Source organism: Vigna unguiculata, chromosome 11 (assembly GCF_004118075.2).
Source record: "Vigna unguiculata cultivar IT97K-499-35 chromosome 11, ASM411807v1, whole genome shotgun sequence".
In the NCBI taxonomy this organism is placed as follows: domain Eukaryota; kingdom Viridiplantae; phylum Streptophyta; class Magnoliopsida; order Fabales; family Fabaceae; genus Vigna; species Vigna unguiculata.
In genome coordinates, this window is record NC_040289.1 from 38,241,389 (window position 1) to 38,257,972 (window position 16,584).

Below are 16,584 nucleotides of genomic sequence, written 5' to 3' on the forward strand. Positions count from 1 at the left end.
AAAATTCTTTGATACAATAACTACCATTTAACAATCTGGGATAAAATGGTTCTAAAAAAAGTAAAATTTTATATCTGTAAAAAAAAAATAGAGTGAAAGCTTTTTCGATGTCAATTGCTGTGTTAGTATCAGTCTGCGAAAACACAATCAAGTCAAGCTACACATTTGAGAACACAATTTTTTTTGTTACTCATAAACAACGGCCATTTAATTTAAGTGAGTTCCTAGTTAATATGAATATAAATCCAATAATAATATAAAAAATATATTACCATCCAATAATAATTTGGCATATAGGTATAGATTACTGGTTTTTTTTTTTATAGTAACTACTTTGAAAATCACGTATACATCCCATTTAAATAAAGATTTCTAGAAACACTTGTAACAGAAAATAATAAAATCAAATGATCAAAGTTTCTCAAAGATTAAAATGAGCTTAATCACTTGATTAAAAAAATAATATAATTTCTCTAAATTCCATAACCCTCATGTTCAATTTATTAAATTAGTTCGATTTATTTTTTTCTCATAAATATTATTACTTAAAATTGGAGATAATATTTTTAATTATAACAGTACAAAATCCTATATTTGATTGTGACTCGAATTTAAGAAATGATGCAACGTGGTGAAGGAAAACCCTTTGGTAAAAGAATAGCAAAGGTAAAAGCAAAACTGTCATGGCTCAACCTCAAGATGGAGAAGATGAATCACACAACCATGTAGTTTTCTGTGATCAACTGTGTCCTCTGAAAAAACTTTGGAGGATTACCACCCTTTAGCGGTATGGTGTTGGTGACCTACAAAGAGAAGCGAATGCATAAGTTTAAGCTCCCATTCAGATTTAACTTCGACTCATCATTTAGATGGTACTGTACATCCATGACCATAAGTTAAATAAAAAAAGAAACTGAAATCCAAACGAACCTTCAGTTTGCTAAATGTATCTGTTGCTGTAAAATGAATGTAAATGGGGAAGAATGCTGATGGATCAGCTTGCGGAACAACAAATTCCATTGATCCACTGAAATTGTATTACGTCAGACAAAACAAGTTCAAAAATTTAACATAATAGTAAATACTGCATGTCAACTCTTAAAAAGATCATCCAAGATTTAACATACCTGCGGTTTGAATTATCAATCATAAGGATAGTCCACTCTAAAAGGGAATTCCTGGAATCATACCTGTAAAACCAATTTTATAGGGGATTATGAGAGAGAAAGAAAGAAACAGTGAAATGAAATAATTTCACAACATAAATAATATGTATGCTTGCTAACTAAGTCATCAACTGATGATGATCTTGGGAGGGGAGAGGAGCAGAGTTGATTCTGTGAAGCTTTCTAATTCATCCAAATACGGTCAGCATTTCAAAGATTGCCATCCGTTAACATAACACATCGATTTTAATATAAACCGGCTCATTTGCAGCAATGTCCAATGCAAACCACAAAAATTTGGCCCTAATATTTATTCAGAGGGAAAAAAGTAAAGAAACAAATCCCACACCTCCATTCCCCATCAATCTGGTTAACAGATGGTGCTTCCCGAAGAGATGGAAGAGGTACTGAAATCATAACATCCCGCAAATCAAACATTGAGGAAGCCTCATACTCGATGCTGACATAAGTATTGTTTCCAGAAGTAGAGGGCCAGCAGTTGACTGCAATAGGCATCGTTAAGTTATTAATGAGTTAATACAAATACAAAATAGTGAACCATATGAGCAGCAGTTGTAAACCCACTTGTCAGCGGTACCATTGATTCATCAGTGCTTTGCATTCTCCACTTTAAAAGACCCACACCTTCAGAACCACCAGTTTGACCAGTGGGGAAAGGTCTATTGGGATCCTTTAGGCCTAGTATATTTTCATTGGAAAATAAATCTTTATTCATGTTGGGGTGTGTCTTGAAAATGATGGCTTGATTGTCACCAGTCTGGACCTGTAAAAACATGGCACAGTACGCAAGTGCTCATAATTTTAATTGTCCTCTAGAATTGATATTTGAATTAAAAACCGTCTCAAGCAAGAAACCCTAACAATACATGCTGACGAAAATTGTTTTCAGTTAAACATCAACTATACATGACATATCGAAAGCACAAAAATACTTCATATTAATCAAACTACTGAAGCAGCACTAATATCATCCTGCAGGAATTTTAACCGCCAGTATCTTCCACATCATTTCATCCTTTGTGCGTAACTGAGTTATATCTGATCCCTTCCTTTTGTCCTAGTTATCATGATGTCATCATGCTTCATTCATAACTGTGAGTTTTTTTCATGCAAGAAGACTAAAACTGATATATTGTAATCCAACTGTATTAGTTGATGGTTGTTCACGAAAAGATCGTTCAAGTTACTAAGGCACACCAAAAGTTATGAAAATCAGAAGCTCACTGGAGACACGTCGAGGTAGAAAGAGATAGTGAGAATGTGATACCTGAACTTGAATGTGTCCATCCTCTTTGCTGAGAATTTGGAGGGACATTGTGCCTTGAACATCAAAATTACCGATTCCACCGTCTCGTTTTAGTGTCACATTTAGTTTTTCTTCAACAGTTAAAGTGATGGGATCCGTAGGTGGTGGGGCAGCTGCCTGAGACAGGCCAGGTTTTGGTTGAACATCTTCAAGAAAGACCTCACCTTCTGCTTTCAATGATTCCAAAAACTGTTTTGTCTTTTGGGATTTACCAAGCTTCATTCCAAGACCTTTTGGTGGAGCAGTAGCAGATGATGTAGGACGACCTAAGGATGGGAATAATACACAAGTACATACATGAACATCTTAATTTGGATATAGAATAAACCACAGCCGGGATGCAACATGTTGCGATGCCCTTTCCGGTCATTATTAGAAGCATTCTAGAAGATTTCATGAAAATCCATGAAGACCAAACCTTTAGACTTGGTAGGAAAGGAATCAACATCAGAACTAAATCCGAGACCAGAGCCACTTCCAAAAGCAGTTCCGCTGCTAGATATGCTCAAATCACTAAGGCTATTTTCAATTTTTCCAGAGCCTAGTGCCTGTGAGGGACCAAATCCCCCTTTCTCTCCTTTGTTCTTTTCAACCTGGAGAAAACATACATTAATTTGAACAAATAATGTCACTCCCAGGATATAAAACAATGTAACATAGTCCCTCCAAGCATACCTTGCTTTTATCAATCTCACTAGCTTTCCGCTTCATAACATCCTTAGTTTCATTGATTTTGCTCTGCATAACTAGTTTGTGCAGTTTTTCTTCATGACTCTCCATCTCACAGTAGTGCTTAACTTGTGCAACAGTCACATTTTCCTTGTGCCCAAGAGAGATGACTTCATCAAATGCAAAAATCAACTCAAATGCATGTTCGCAAATACCCTCTTCATCGAGGGAGTAAGAATATTCAGGCACCTAAAAGTATTAAGGAATGAACTAATTATAACTATTCTTGAACTTTTAAGTCTCTTATAAATTTGGATACTTTAGTAGAGCCTCTATTTAAGAGGAGAACGTGGTTGTCATTTTACCCTTTGTTTGTGATCTTCTATTTTTTTCATGTGCATGTGTTAAGAAATGTGAGATCTTGTAGTTAATATAAAACGACAATACAATTAATGTAAAATAACAAGTAACTTTTATTGTTTTCATTGAAAAAGAGACCATCATCGACGCCTACATCAATAGTGGTAAAGACAATATCCTCTAGGTCAATCTAGGTGATGACAGGTAAGACATGAAGAGCATAACGATGTTATTATTCAACATGTTTTCTTAACACGTGAAGATAAACAAGTAAGATGACGGAACAAGATAATAACTATATCACTTAGTTAACGAAAAAATTAAAAAACTAAAGTACTCAATAAATAAATAAATAAGTAACTAAATCGAAAATACGTAAATTAGTGAAGGATTTTAAACATAATAAGTCTTATAACTATAAGCACAATATTTTGGCAAAAAAATATATAGATATTAAATGGCTCCAAATCTGACCGATAAAGTTTAAGAAGATCCTAAACTTGCAGTACTAACCAATTGATCAATCCTGAACCATCCTATAAAAATTAACATACTAAATGCCATGTTTAAGAAAATCCTACATTGATTGATTGTACCTTTAAAACCCTAAAAGAAAATCAAAATGAGTAGAAAAGGCACAAAACAAATTCTAAATTCAGGGCAAGACAAAACCAAGCAATTGAAAGAAAATTGAGCTAATGGCATAATACATTAAACATAAAGCATCAAAAAAGGATACAAGTCTGGAGAGGAGTCTGAGAGTTGACAAATCTTCCAGTATGTTGCTACTTTTGTTTGTTATAATAAGTAGATAGAGTGCTTCTATTGGCTGGTAAACATAGCGTACGTTCTCCGTCTCAAAAAATGTGTGCTGCTTTCCGGTGCCTACCAATTTGGGAAATGCTGCTAGAAGACCCTCAATTCTGATACGAGACATGTCCACAAACTGTCTAGAAACTAGCACTGCAAACAACACAAAATGGTGCGTTGGTAAAAAAGAGCATAGATGTTGAATCCATTCTGTTTTTCAACATTGTAAGCGATGCAAATTAAGCTTTGCAGAACAAACTAAAAATTAATCTTGAATTTGATAATATTAAATAATGGGCCAATTGATAAGATATAATATTTGAGTAACATTCACAATTGAACATTTTGAGTTATTAAGTAGAAAAAGATTTCCTACCTCCATTTATGTTGCTGACGGAGAGTAACGGGAAGATAGATTACAGATACAAGAAAACAAAGACTAAAAATTGTAAATTATGTGTCCAAAATTTAACAATAGGAGTATACAACATATATTATTGGGAGTAGATCAAAAGATATGGTATTGAGAGTAGATTCCCACATATCAAACTTATGTATATGCTTTTTAGTTCCTAAGACCATATAGCCTGTTTTTCAGGTTCAGATTACTAAAAAGGAAGAAGCCAACTATTCTTTCAAAGGAAAAGTTCAGGGACTTGGGTAGAAAGCCACGGAAAACGCACCTTTTCCAGATTTGCTCACAATGGATGCAGCAAGGACAACCTGATCAACAAGTAAAACAAAATTTAATTGATCATAAAGAAAGTCAAGAATAGATCGAAAGAGAGAATACCATTTCCCTTAGTCAAAAAATAGTACTTCTTTCAGTTACAGAAGGGACTGAACATGTGACCTGTCTAAATCTAATCCCAACCCCGCATTTTAGTAACACCAATTGGCCATTGACACGCAAATTGATCAGACAGTCAAGGCCAACATTAATTAAGGATTAAATTAAACATTCAAAGCAATATAGCTAGAATTGATATGAAAAGAAGGAAAAACAACACACATAGAAGATCCAAAATTACGAGTAATCTTGAAGCAAATTCAAACTTGAATGTTACCAGAGGATGCAGAGGACATATTTATACAAGATTTCAATTTCAAAGCAAATAAAAATATATATTAGGAGGCTCCTTCGGACTGTAGTTCGAGATCATGATTTAAAACTAGATGTATAACAAATTGGAGTAGCTACAAAGAAAATATATTATAAGAAGTAAAAGAAGTGACAATTCAAAGAATTTAGTTGAAGAAAAATTAAATAATTAATGTTAAATAGTCAAGCAAATCAAGCAAGTCCTTCAATATTTAACCAGGGGACTGTAAGGAGACAAAAGTGTTACCATCTTTTCACTTTATCTTTGAGATGAGGGAGTGTTTCCAGTGTCAAATTGAATCTGCAAAATAAATCCATGATGTTGTTAGCAGCCGCTAGCCGCCAGATCCTGATGCAAGTATACAATTATAGTAGTCAATATGAACACCCCTAGCTTATTCCGGTCATTGTTGAAAAAGTTTGCAAAATCAAAAAGCCTGTAAAGGCCAAAATTCCCACAGGCCTAAAATCAACCCTTGCATATCTTTGGGCTTTTGAAATCAGGCACATCAAGTTATTAACCAAAAAATGAAAATCAATCAACTCAAGAAATTATTATTTAAAAGAAAAATCCACCTATATACCAACACTTATGCTGCTGACACAGTGACACTCAACAAAAAAATGAAACAGTGTAAATGATCAAGGTTCAAGTCTATTAGGTGAAAAATATCAACAAATGCTGTAATTTCAAAAGTTCAACATAAACTCATTCATAAAAGGGCGGCTATTACACAGGCGCAAGTCGTGCATTTGTAGGAAGAAAGGTAAAATTAGTTTTTCCAAAAAGTTAAAACTAACTTCCATAGAAGTTGATTTGCAGAAGATATCTCATCATATTCTCCACAAGTTGTCTTTTAACCTGTGTAAGTTTATAACTTATTGAGAAGTTAGCGCCATAGTTCTTTCTTATAGTACACTAACGTAATTGACATCAGACACCCTTGGAACACCGCCTTGAGAATTCATTGTTTATCATCCCAGGGGAACAAAAGTAGCTAAAAACACAACCACATAAAAGGAAATCGCCCGGTTTCACGGCATTTCGAATTGACTCTGTTGAATCTAAAGCTACGCAACCAAACACAGCGACATAAGACATTCCATGCGGCGGAGTCTAAATCTAATCAACAACGACTCGAATCTCATGCAGCCTATATCTACGTCCTGATCCTATCAAAATGGCTACATTCCCAAACACGCATAATTAGAACCAAAATGATACAAGGTTAAGTGCAGATGGATCTCTTTTAACGAACCAAAACACAGAAGTTAGAAATTATCGCACACGAAAACTAAAGCGAGACGAAACATTAGGAAGAACGAAATGTGCAAGAAATAAGAACACAATGTTACCTGCTGGCGCTGGATCTATGAGCACCGTGCAACTGAGAGTGATTACGAAAACTGGTAGCAAGGCTTATAGTTATGATCGGAAATGAAACGGAACCAAATCAAATAAACATTTTCATTTCGCCCGGCTCAAGAATTTATAGATTTCGTAAATTCATCTTTTCGCTCGCTTCTCTGTCGTGTAGGAGAATGGTTTCCGCTTTTTAATAAATTTTATTTATTTTTCAAAATTGAATTATTAGTGAACTTGGTCACAATTTTGTTTTCTTTGTTTAAACTAGTGAAAATACGTGTGTGTCTATTTTTTTTTATGGTGATCAAAAAAGTAAAAAAAAAAATAATGAAATAATGAGTCCTATATTCATTAAAAGAATATCAATAATTGTCTCTTTCATCAAATTATCATCATGATCTCGTTAATTGTATAAGAGAAACATAATAATAATTGACGACAACAATTAAAATCTTTCCGATGCAAAATAAGATAGTCGCGAATTAATTCTTAGAGAGATCAAAATTCTAACTTTTTTTTATATTTTTAAATCTAATTTGTCTGGAACAAATTGTGTCATGAAGATCAGTTAATTGTTTAAGAGTAAAACTAATGTAATTGAGATAAAATATTAATATTTTTATTATTGAAGTATAAGTTTTTAAATAGAAAAAATAAGTTAAAAATTTTAATTTTATTTTTTTATCTTCTATTTATACTTTTGAAAATTTTGTTCTCGTTTTATGGGTTGGGGTAGATAATAAAGTAAGTTTGTTTGATTACATTTGGTTTTAAAATAGGTTTCTAATTGTCTCTTTTATTAATTTGGTTTTGCATGTATAAGAACTAGGAATTTTGCATATAGTATTTTAAAGACCAAGATGAATCTTTATTAGATGTGCTAAAATATTTGACATGAATTTTTTATGAACGATATTTAATTTGTAATAGTAGTATAGTTGAGAGATTAAACTTGAGTAAATAAATTCCAATAGTAAAAGAAACTAGTTAAATTTTTTGTAATATCTTATGGTAGATGTTTTAGATGTGAATGTAACATGACGACAATATATAATTGTATACATGATAATTTTAGATGAGTCTTATTGTATACTTTAATAATTAAAACTTATAATATTTCAATTGAATCATATTGATTCAAGTTCTTATTATTTATGAAAAAAAAATAGTTCACGTTAGACACAAGAAATGAACTAAAGTTTAGTTTTGACCAATTAGACCACTTTATATATTTAGTAGAATTTTTGAATTATGTAAAGTCCGAACTGAAAATCTGATAGTTTTGGCTACTAGTCATTGCATGAATACTTTGTTCATTGACCAACTAAAAATTGTAGGGTGTGATGACGTATTTGCTTGAGTGATCATAATGATGGCTGAACGAACATACGAGAGTGTATACTATTCTAAAACTCTAACTTGTCTTATTCATATTACAATATAATTATGATTATTACAACAAATAGAACATTATTCTTTATTTAATTTTTTTTAAAACATATTTTACAATTGTTTTTATAAAAAACATTGAAAATACATGTGTTAGATCCATATGTGAGGAGAATTCCAACAGCAAAAATATACTATGTAACACAATTGATTAAGTTATCATATATTGAAGGACTAAAATAAATTTAGTTAACTAAATTTAGAGACTTTTTTAACATGGATTTATTACAAGTGTCTGGACTACTTATATTATCATATACTTTTTATGTGTTTATTTAACTAATGCAATAAATTTTCTTAAAATATTCATACTTTTTTATATTATTATAGTAAAATCATTTTGGGTTAAAATTATTATTTTTTACAACTTTTGTGCAGAAATAGGAGATTGAACACTTAAGAAGATGGAAGTTGTTATTTAAACTATTCGTTCTTACCGAAAACGGGTGTAAGATATCATAGGTAAGGTGAACAGATTGATAGTCAAAGTATAAGTGAAAATCGAAGACAAATGTAATTGTAAAAGATTTATCGACAATAAATTAACAAATATTTAAGATAATTTTGACCATATTTCGGTATATCCACTAATCCAATATTATTTTAAGAGTTGAGATTAATAACAATTTAGATATAAATATATTTTTTAACTGTTCGATACATTTTTAAAAATAAAACCATAAAAAGGTTACCACTCAAAAGCAGAAAATACTAGAAAAGAAATCCAAAATGTCTACAATTGTTAATTATGCCATTTTTACTGGCCAAAACATCAAAATCACGAAGCAAAATTTCACTTCACATGTATAAGACATTGGATTATGATATTTTTGACAATTTTTTTTTTTTTGATATAATTTGCTTTATAGCATGTGTTAAACTTTTTTTTTTCTCTTTTCAAATCATTTTAAACCTTTTTCTTCATCCATTAAGGTACGGTCATATGTGCATTGTAAAAAATTTGTCAAAAATATTTTTCGAACAAAATTTTACTGCGAGGGAAATCACTTTTTGCATTGTGAGAATTTTTTAGTGCATGGGGTTATATACGGATGACATTAAAGACACTATCAACCTTTTACGTTTTCTTTTATTTATCATTTTTCTGAAATATTTTTTAATCATATTTTACCTATATTTCATAAATACCGTGAATCTCACCTACATTTTATATAAATATTTTTTTTTCTGAAATGATTACCATGATAACAAGTGAAGGAATAATAAAAGAAAAATAATATTTTGACTACTAAATTTTGATAACTTTCTCTTATAACTTGAGATGACATTTTTTAAGTGGTTTTGAAATATTGAAAATAAGAAAATCAAAAAATAGAAAATCACTTAAAAATGACACTTAAAATTATAAGAAAAAGTTTTTAAAATTTAGTAGTTAAAAAATATTTTCCATAATAAATATAAATAAACGTGCTTTGATTGATTTAGAGATTAAATTATATTGAAATTCTTATGGATAACCCATCTAATTTCGTTATCAGTCTGTACAATGTAGCCCTGCAATCTCCTAAAGAGTAGTTTTTTTGTGGACAAAAAAATGTCGTGAAAATATAATCGTTGGATCTTTTCTTGATTTAATTACCTTTTGTTCTCTTTGATCTCTTTAGTCCTTGTTTTGCTTGTTCAAATTTCCAAAGATAGGATAAATTTGTTCAAGATCCAATTCCTCAACAGACCGAAATAAATGCTCCAATTATCAGTTTTGTATGTTTTTCCTCTCCTTTTAAACTTCTCACTTTACTTATTATAACACAAAAATTAGACTAAAACCTAGTTACATGCATTAAATAAAAACTTCCAATTGCTTTTGCAAGGAATAACATAATATTTGTAGCACTTCTTTTTCCCTTTCAGCAACTGGGTTTGGAGAACACAATTCATCACATAGGTTATAATTGACAAAGGCACCACATTTTCCCCTTTCTCTCTCGTTTTTTTCTTCTTTTGTTTGAAAAATCATCAAAAATTTTATTACATATCTTCCTAGGTTGAATCTGAAAACAAAAAGAAAAGAAAGATGAAGGACGCAGATGTTTCAAGGCAGATCCAGCAGATGATCAGGTTCATCCGCCAAGAGGCTGAAGAGAAAGCTAATGAAATATCTGTTGCTGCTGAAGAAGTATATGAACATTTTCTTCTTCTTTTTTGACATTTTTTTATACTTTTTACATCGATGTTTTCTGACGTTAAAAGTATTGATCTTATCAAATTATCGATTTGTTTGTCCTTTTTGATTCATCCTAATGTTTGATGATTTTGATTTATTACATTTGTTATAGGAATTCAATATTGAAAAGCTGCAAATACTTGAAGCTGAAAAGAAAAAAATCAAGCAAGATTATGAACGAAAAGCCAAACAAATTGACGTTCGCAGAAAAATGTAAGCTCATGCGTTTCGTTTTCATGGCATTTGATCACAAATTATGAATTATTTCACGTACAAAATTTTTAAAATGTTCGCAAAAAAACTTGTTCGTTTCATGAACAGTGAATACTCAACACAACTGAATGCATCCCGAATAAAAGTTCTTCAAGCACAAGATGATGCAGTGAATTCCATGAAGGACGCTGCTAGAACGGCTCTTTCAGATATCTCAAACGACAAGAAAGTATACAGAAAACTCGTCAAAGACATGATGATTCAGGTATTTGAAGCATAATCATATAATAATGTTCATCCAAATTTAGTTTTTTGCGCAAAACACAAAATCTTCTCATGTTTTTGTTGTACATGTTTTAGGGTTTACTACGCTTGAGGGAACCATCTGTGCTAATAAGATGCAGAGAGAGTGATCGTAAGTTAGTTGAGTCCTTGGTAGAGGAAGCCAAAAAAGAATATTCAGAGAAAGCAAGTGTGCAAGCTCCTAAGATTACCCTTGATGATCGTGTTTATCTCCCACCACCACCTAAGAATAATGCTGCCACGGATTCTCTTGAACCCTTTTGGTATCTTCTTTTCTTAGTTGTTACCTATCTTTCATTATAACAAACACCATATGTGCACTTTTTTTCATAGTATTATATATACTAAACCTAACTCTTGTGTGTGCTTAAATGAATCAATAAAGCTCTGGAGGAATAGTTTTGGCCTCAGAGGATGGAAAGATTGTGCTGGAAAACACCCTCGATGCACGGTTGGATGTTATTTTTCGACAGAAACTGCCCGAGGCATGTTCTTGTTAATCTTCAATTTATTTGTTTTGAATTTTTCAATTAAAATTTTAATTTAAGACAATAAATTTATGAATTTCTATTCTTATATAGTATTTTATTTTTTTTTCCTAATTAAGGTGGAATTTAGACTCATATTTAAATTCTTAATCGATTAAAAAGTTATTTGATATATAGATTTATTTGTTCTTGTTGTTATTGGTGTTTTTGCAGATAAGGAAGATGCTGTTAGCTGGAGTTTGAACACAACATGCTGCAGTTTGAAATTGAAGATCAAGTGATCCATTTTTGTTGTTATTTCACTTTGTTTTTCTCTTAGACCAAGTTTTAAATGATTCCCCTGTCTTTTGTTTTGTTGTTGTGATTTTTTTTTTTTAATAAGCAAAACTAAAGGAATAATATTTCACTCATACTTTCGAGAGTAACAAAATTGATCAAATTTTTACTTAAAATAATGTTATACGCAATTTTATCATTTTGAGCATTTAGTTTATTTTCTGTACGACTGTTTTTGATTTATGAAATAATTTAACCACGACAATAATATCATATAGACATACTAATTAAGTGCAATAATGTATAACATAAACGGTTATTTTATGCAATGCTTGATTTTTAACATTCAATATAATTAATAATGAACAAAATATAAAAATGTTTATTTTAAGATTAAAAAATTAATTTCCACTTCAATTTTTTTGTTCAAGATAAATAAATATAATAAGATGGCTAGAAAAGCTATACATTTAATTATAGAACCATTTATATACTATCCTATAGCATTGAGCAATATGACCATTTTTCCTTGTAATTAATCACATTTTCATACAATATAAGAGTTAATCATGCTTTTTCAATCACAATGTCAAAGAAAAAATAGAAAATCATCACCATCACCAATAAAATACTATTATTTCCTTCCCATCCACATCCCATGTCCATATATAGGGCTGGACAAAATAAACTAAACTGTACTGCACTACCAAAAACTGTACTGAACTAAAAAACTGTTTGCATGAACTTAACTGAACTGTTATTCTTAAAAATAAATTGGACTGAACTGCACTGCACTGCACTATAATATAAATTGAACTGAAATGTTATAAACTAAACTATTTTATGAACTGCACTACGTCAGAACTGAACTGCACTATTTTTGGACTGAACTACACTAATTTTTAACTTAACTACACTGTTTTTGAACCATTTTTTAATCGAATTGCACTGATTTTGAATAAACTTCACTCTTTTTGAACTGAATTGTACTATTTTTAAACCGGATTGCATTGATTTTGAATTGAATTGTACTATTTTTGAACTGAATTACACTATTTTGAATTGAATTGCACTAATTACATATGATTGTACTACGCAATAATAATCTAAAGTTTATAATTTGAAAATGCTTATAAAATAATACTTGAAATATGCATCATACTTCAATACACCAATTAACATTTTTATATTTTTTTATTTATATTAAAGTTTTTCGTAACTTAAAATGTAATTAAAATATTAAAATTAATATAATAAATATAAATATCGGTATTAACTTATTTTTTATATTTTAAAATCTTATGTAATATTACTTTTTAGTTTTACGATGTTTATTATGTTGCGTAAAAATTTTTAAAAGGATTTATTTTAGAAAATTCTCAAAATTAATATATTTTTTAACATTTGTATTCATTAATATTTGTGTGAAAAATGTTATAGAAATTTTATGAAGTTCTAAAATTAATATTTTAAGAATTTTTTAAAATAAATTCTCTTTAAAAAAGTTGATGTCACATAATAAATATTTTAAAACTAAAAAATAATATTACATAAGATTATAAAATAAAAAATAGCATAGTACCAATATTTATATTTATTATACTAATTTCAATATTTAAGTTACAAAAAACTTTAATATAAATAAAAAATTATAAAAATGTTAGCTGTCACAGAATTTAATTTTTAAAAATAATTTCTATAAAATCATAACATAAAAATAACATTACATAGTAAAATTCATTCAAATTAATTATAAATATTTTATATTTTTCTCAAATAAAGAGTAAAGAAAAAAATTAAGACAAAATAAAATAAAAATTTCAATATGAAAGAGAAAGAATAGAAGGTAAGATATAAAACACATAAGTCCAATTCTTATCATAATACTAATATTTTATTTGAGGTATTTTGCTATTTCAATCTACTATAGTTCAATAGTTAACTTAGTTAACTAAGTTAACTTAACATAAGTTTAGTTTTTTAAAACTGAACTATTTTATAATACAATTCAATTATTATTATGAATAGTTTAGTATATTTTAATTTAATATAGTACAATTAACTATAGTTTAGTATAGTTTAGTAAATTATGCCCAGCCCTATCCATATATAATAATTCTCGTATCACATTTTTATAATCTCTCTTATTAACTACTTGGGAAAAAAATAACAATCAACATTTTTTTTATTAATTTTAATAATAGAAAGTAATAGAATAATAATTAAAAACTTGAAAATAATTCATTAAGAGTCAGACATAAATATAAATTATAGTGATTTTTACAATACAAATATTAATATAATACTGTATATAAAAATATTATCATTTAAATGCTAACTTTGGGTGACATTATACTAATAGAAAATTAAACTATGATTAATATAGTTATAATAAATTATAAATGTACTAAAAATAACACATTTTTATTTATAAAAAAAATCCAGAGGTTTTTTTTAAGTAATCGACATTTATTCTTTAACAAAAACTGATTAAGACTACTGATTTAACTTAAAGCTAAAACATATACGATTTTTGTATTCGTTTTTTAAATTACAAAATACATTTGCTTACACAATATTATTTCAAAATTTATTTTGTTAGTATACATTTCTTGTAAATGAATTAAATGTAATTTTATAATGTATGTTATCACATGAAAGTATTAGTTATATGAAACTTAGTTTCTACCAAATTTAAAAGAAAAAATCAATAAAATTAAACTAAAGAAAATAAAACCAATAAGAAAAGTTAAAAAACGAACGAGAATGTCTATGTGGAAAAATAAGGACGGTAGAATAAATATGAAATTAGAGGGAGAATAAAGGATAAAGTGGTGTTATTTCTTTTAAGAAATTTAGAGGTGAAGTAAAGAGGTTTAAACTTTGTTCACATCTGAAAATGAATTTGGGGAGAGTAAATAAAAGGGTTTGAAATGATAAAGAGGATATTATGGTATTGTTTATTTTGAGACCGAGAGGTGAAAGTAAATGAATTTGAAGAAAAAGTATGTGAAAGTTTGTGAGATATTTGATAAAAAAATAGAAGAGTTAATCATGTTTTAAATCTTTAGTAAATTTGAGAACTTTCAATCCTATTGGAGTTTGATGGTCTACTATTGAATATGGAATGAATCTAAATTTTGATGTGAATTGTAATATAGTTACTGAGTGAGTGGCATTGTTATTATTTTGTCATATCACATTGTTTACTTTGTTGACTTGTCGTCACATGTAATTGTATTTATTATTTATTTTATAATTATAATTTTATACTTTATGATTAATTTTAAACTTTTGTAATTTTATAGTCATATTGTTATATTGTCATTTCGTCATATTGGCATGTCGTCATGACGTTATATAATAATATCGTTACATCATTATATTGTTATATCATTATATCATCATAATGTTATATCGTCATATTGTTATATTGTCACATCGTATATTGTTATGTTGTCATATATTCATATCGTTATATTGTTATATCGAGTTATCATTATATCGTCGTATTGTTATATCGTCAATATCATCATATTGTTATATCGTTATATTATCATATTGTTATATCGTGTCATCGTTATATTGTTATATCATCATATTGTGATATTGTTATACCATAACATGCATTAGGGAGTGATGTTTGATGCAATTGTTTGTAGTATTGCTGGTTTTTGATAGGGTTATCAAGTTTGTAGTGCTTTAGAGTTTAGGATTGTTAAGATGCATTTAAAATCTTGTAAACTCTATTTGATATAGTCAAAATCTTCTAGCTAAGTTTGCTATAAAAAAAAATTAGAATCTATGTTTCTTGTATTATTCTTTCTTATAATTGTTTATATTTTGAGTACTAATTAGATCCTTTAATTATACATTATCCATCCCTTCGTTAGTTGGTTATAAAAGATGATGAAAATTGTTTCTGAAAGTGAAAAGGGATAAATTTATAGACACAATCAATTTACCCCTTTTGTGTGAATATTAGTCACATCTATCTATTTTAACATAAGATAATGTGAATTTTATAAAAAGTTATATTTCAATCTTCTATCATGGTAAATAGGTAAATAAAACACATATTAAAAGTAAATTGGTAATTACATTTTTCATCTCCTCAAACTGCCTTATCGTAGGATAGATAAAATTTCATATCTCTCCCTCCGATGTCCACAAATTTTTTAAAAGAAAAAAATATGTTATCTTCATTTATTCTTTATCAAATAGTAAATATTATGAAAGTAACATAACAATATAAAAAGAAATTAAAAAGAGAAAATATATAATATATCATCATAACAAGAAAAAAATTTATCTGTTTCTTTGATTCCAAAAAATTAATGTTTTATAGTAAGTAGTTTAAGCCGGTGTTTGATTGAGAGATAATGAAGTGGATGAAAAAACTAAAATTTAAATATTATTTTGTTTGACAAAAAACGAACAAAGGTAAATGGAGGGAAGAAAAAATCCATTTTTATTATTTTCTCTCTCTCTTATCTTCTAATATTAAGATTAATTTAGAGAAGAGATAATTAATTAAAAATATTTTTGAATACACAAAATATAAAGTATCACATGTTAATTTTCAATAATAGAACTAATTTTAATTTTAAATATAGTGATTCAATATATATATTATAATAAAAATATGTATTTTAATAAAATAATTTTATTATTATTTTTTAAATATATTTATCATTTAATAAAATTTTAAACAGATTGTTTCATGGACTTAGAATTTGACTCCACCTAATCCTACTTAGATTGTAAACTTAAAGGTCAAGTAGAAACTGACTCCATTAAGTTATAAATTTTTCTTTCCAATGATTGTGTTTGTAATAAAGATTTGAATAATTATAAGAAATTCAAATCT

The 16,584-nt window shown here is 28.5% G+C and overlaps 2 protein-coding genes across 2 annotated transcripts; one reads left to right on the forward strand and one right to left on the reverse strand.

The window, feature by feature from the left end:
- Nucleotides 1-499: 499 nt before the first annotated feature.
- LOC114169148 (coatomer subunit delta-like) lies at nucleotides 500-6,958 on the reverse strand. Its single transcript, XM_028054186.1, has 12 exons — nucleotides 6,791-6,958; nucleotides 5,682-5,735; nucleotides 5,016-5,055; nucleotides 4,262-4,485; nucleotides 3,169-3,411; nucleotides 2,912-3,086; nucleotides 2,455-2,759; nucleotides 1,752-1,950; nucleotides 1,516-1,669; nucleotides 1,128-1,190; nucleotides 931-1,027; nucleotides 500-803 (listed from the first exon to the last, which is right to left on the reverse strand). Exons 2-12 carry the CDS (start codon nucleotides 5,682-5,684, stop codon nucleotides 714-716), a joined length of 1,593 nt encoding a protein of 530 aa, XP_027909987.1. The 5' UTR covers nucleotides 5,685-5,735; nucleotides 6,791-6,958; the 3' UTR covers nucleotides 500-713.
- A 3,103-nt stretch (nucleotides 6,959-10,061) lies between these two features.
- On the forward strand, nucleotides 10,062-11,719 carry LOC114170418 (V-type proton ATPase subunit E2-like). The gene is made up of 7 exons (XM_028055894.1): nucleotides 10,062-10,155; nucleotides 10,255-10,386; nucleotides 10,547-10,647; nucleotides 10,756-10,912; nucleotides 11,008-11,213; nucleotides 11,336-11,439; nucleotides 11,652-11,719. Exons 2-7 carry the CDS (start codon nucleotides 10,285-10,287, stop codon nucleotides 11,717-11,719), a joined length of 738 nt encoding a protein of 245 aa, XP_027911695.1. The 5' UTR covers nucleotides 10,062-10,155; nucleotides 10,255-10,284.
- Nucleotides 11,720-16,584: the final 4,865 nt, after the last annotated feature.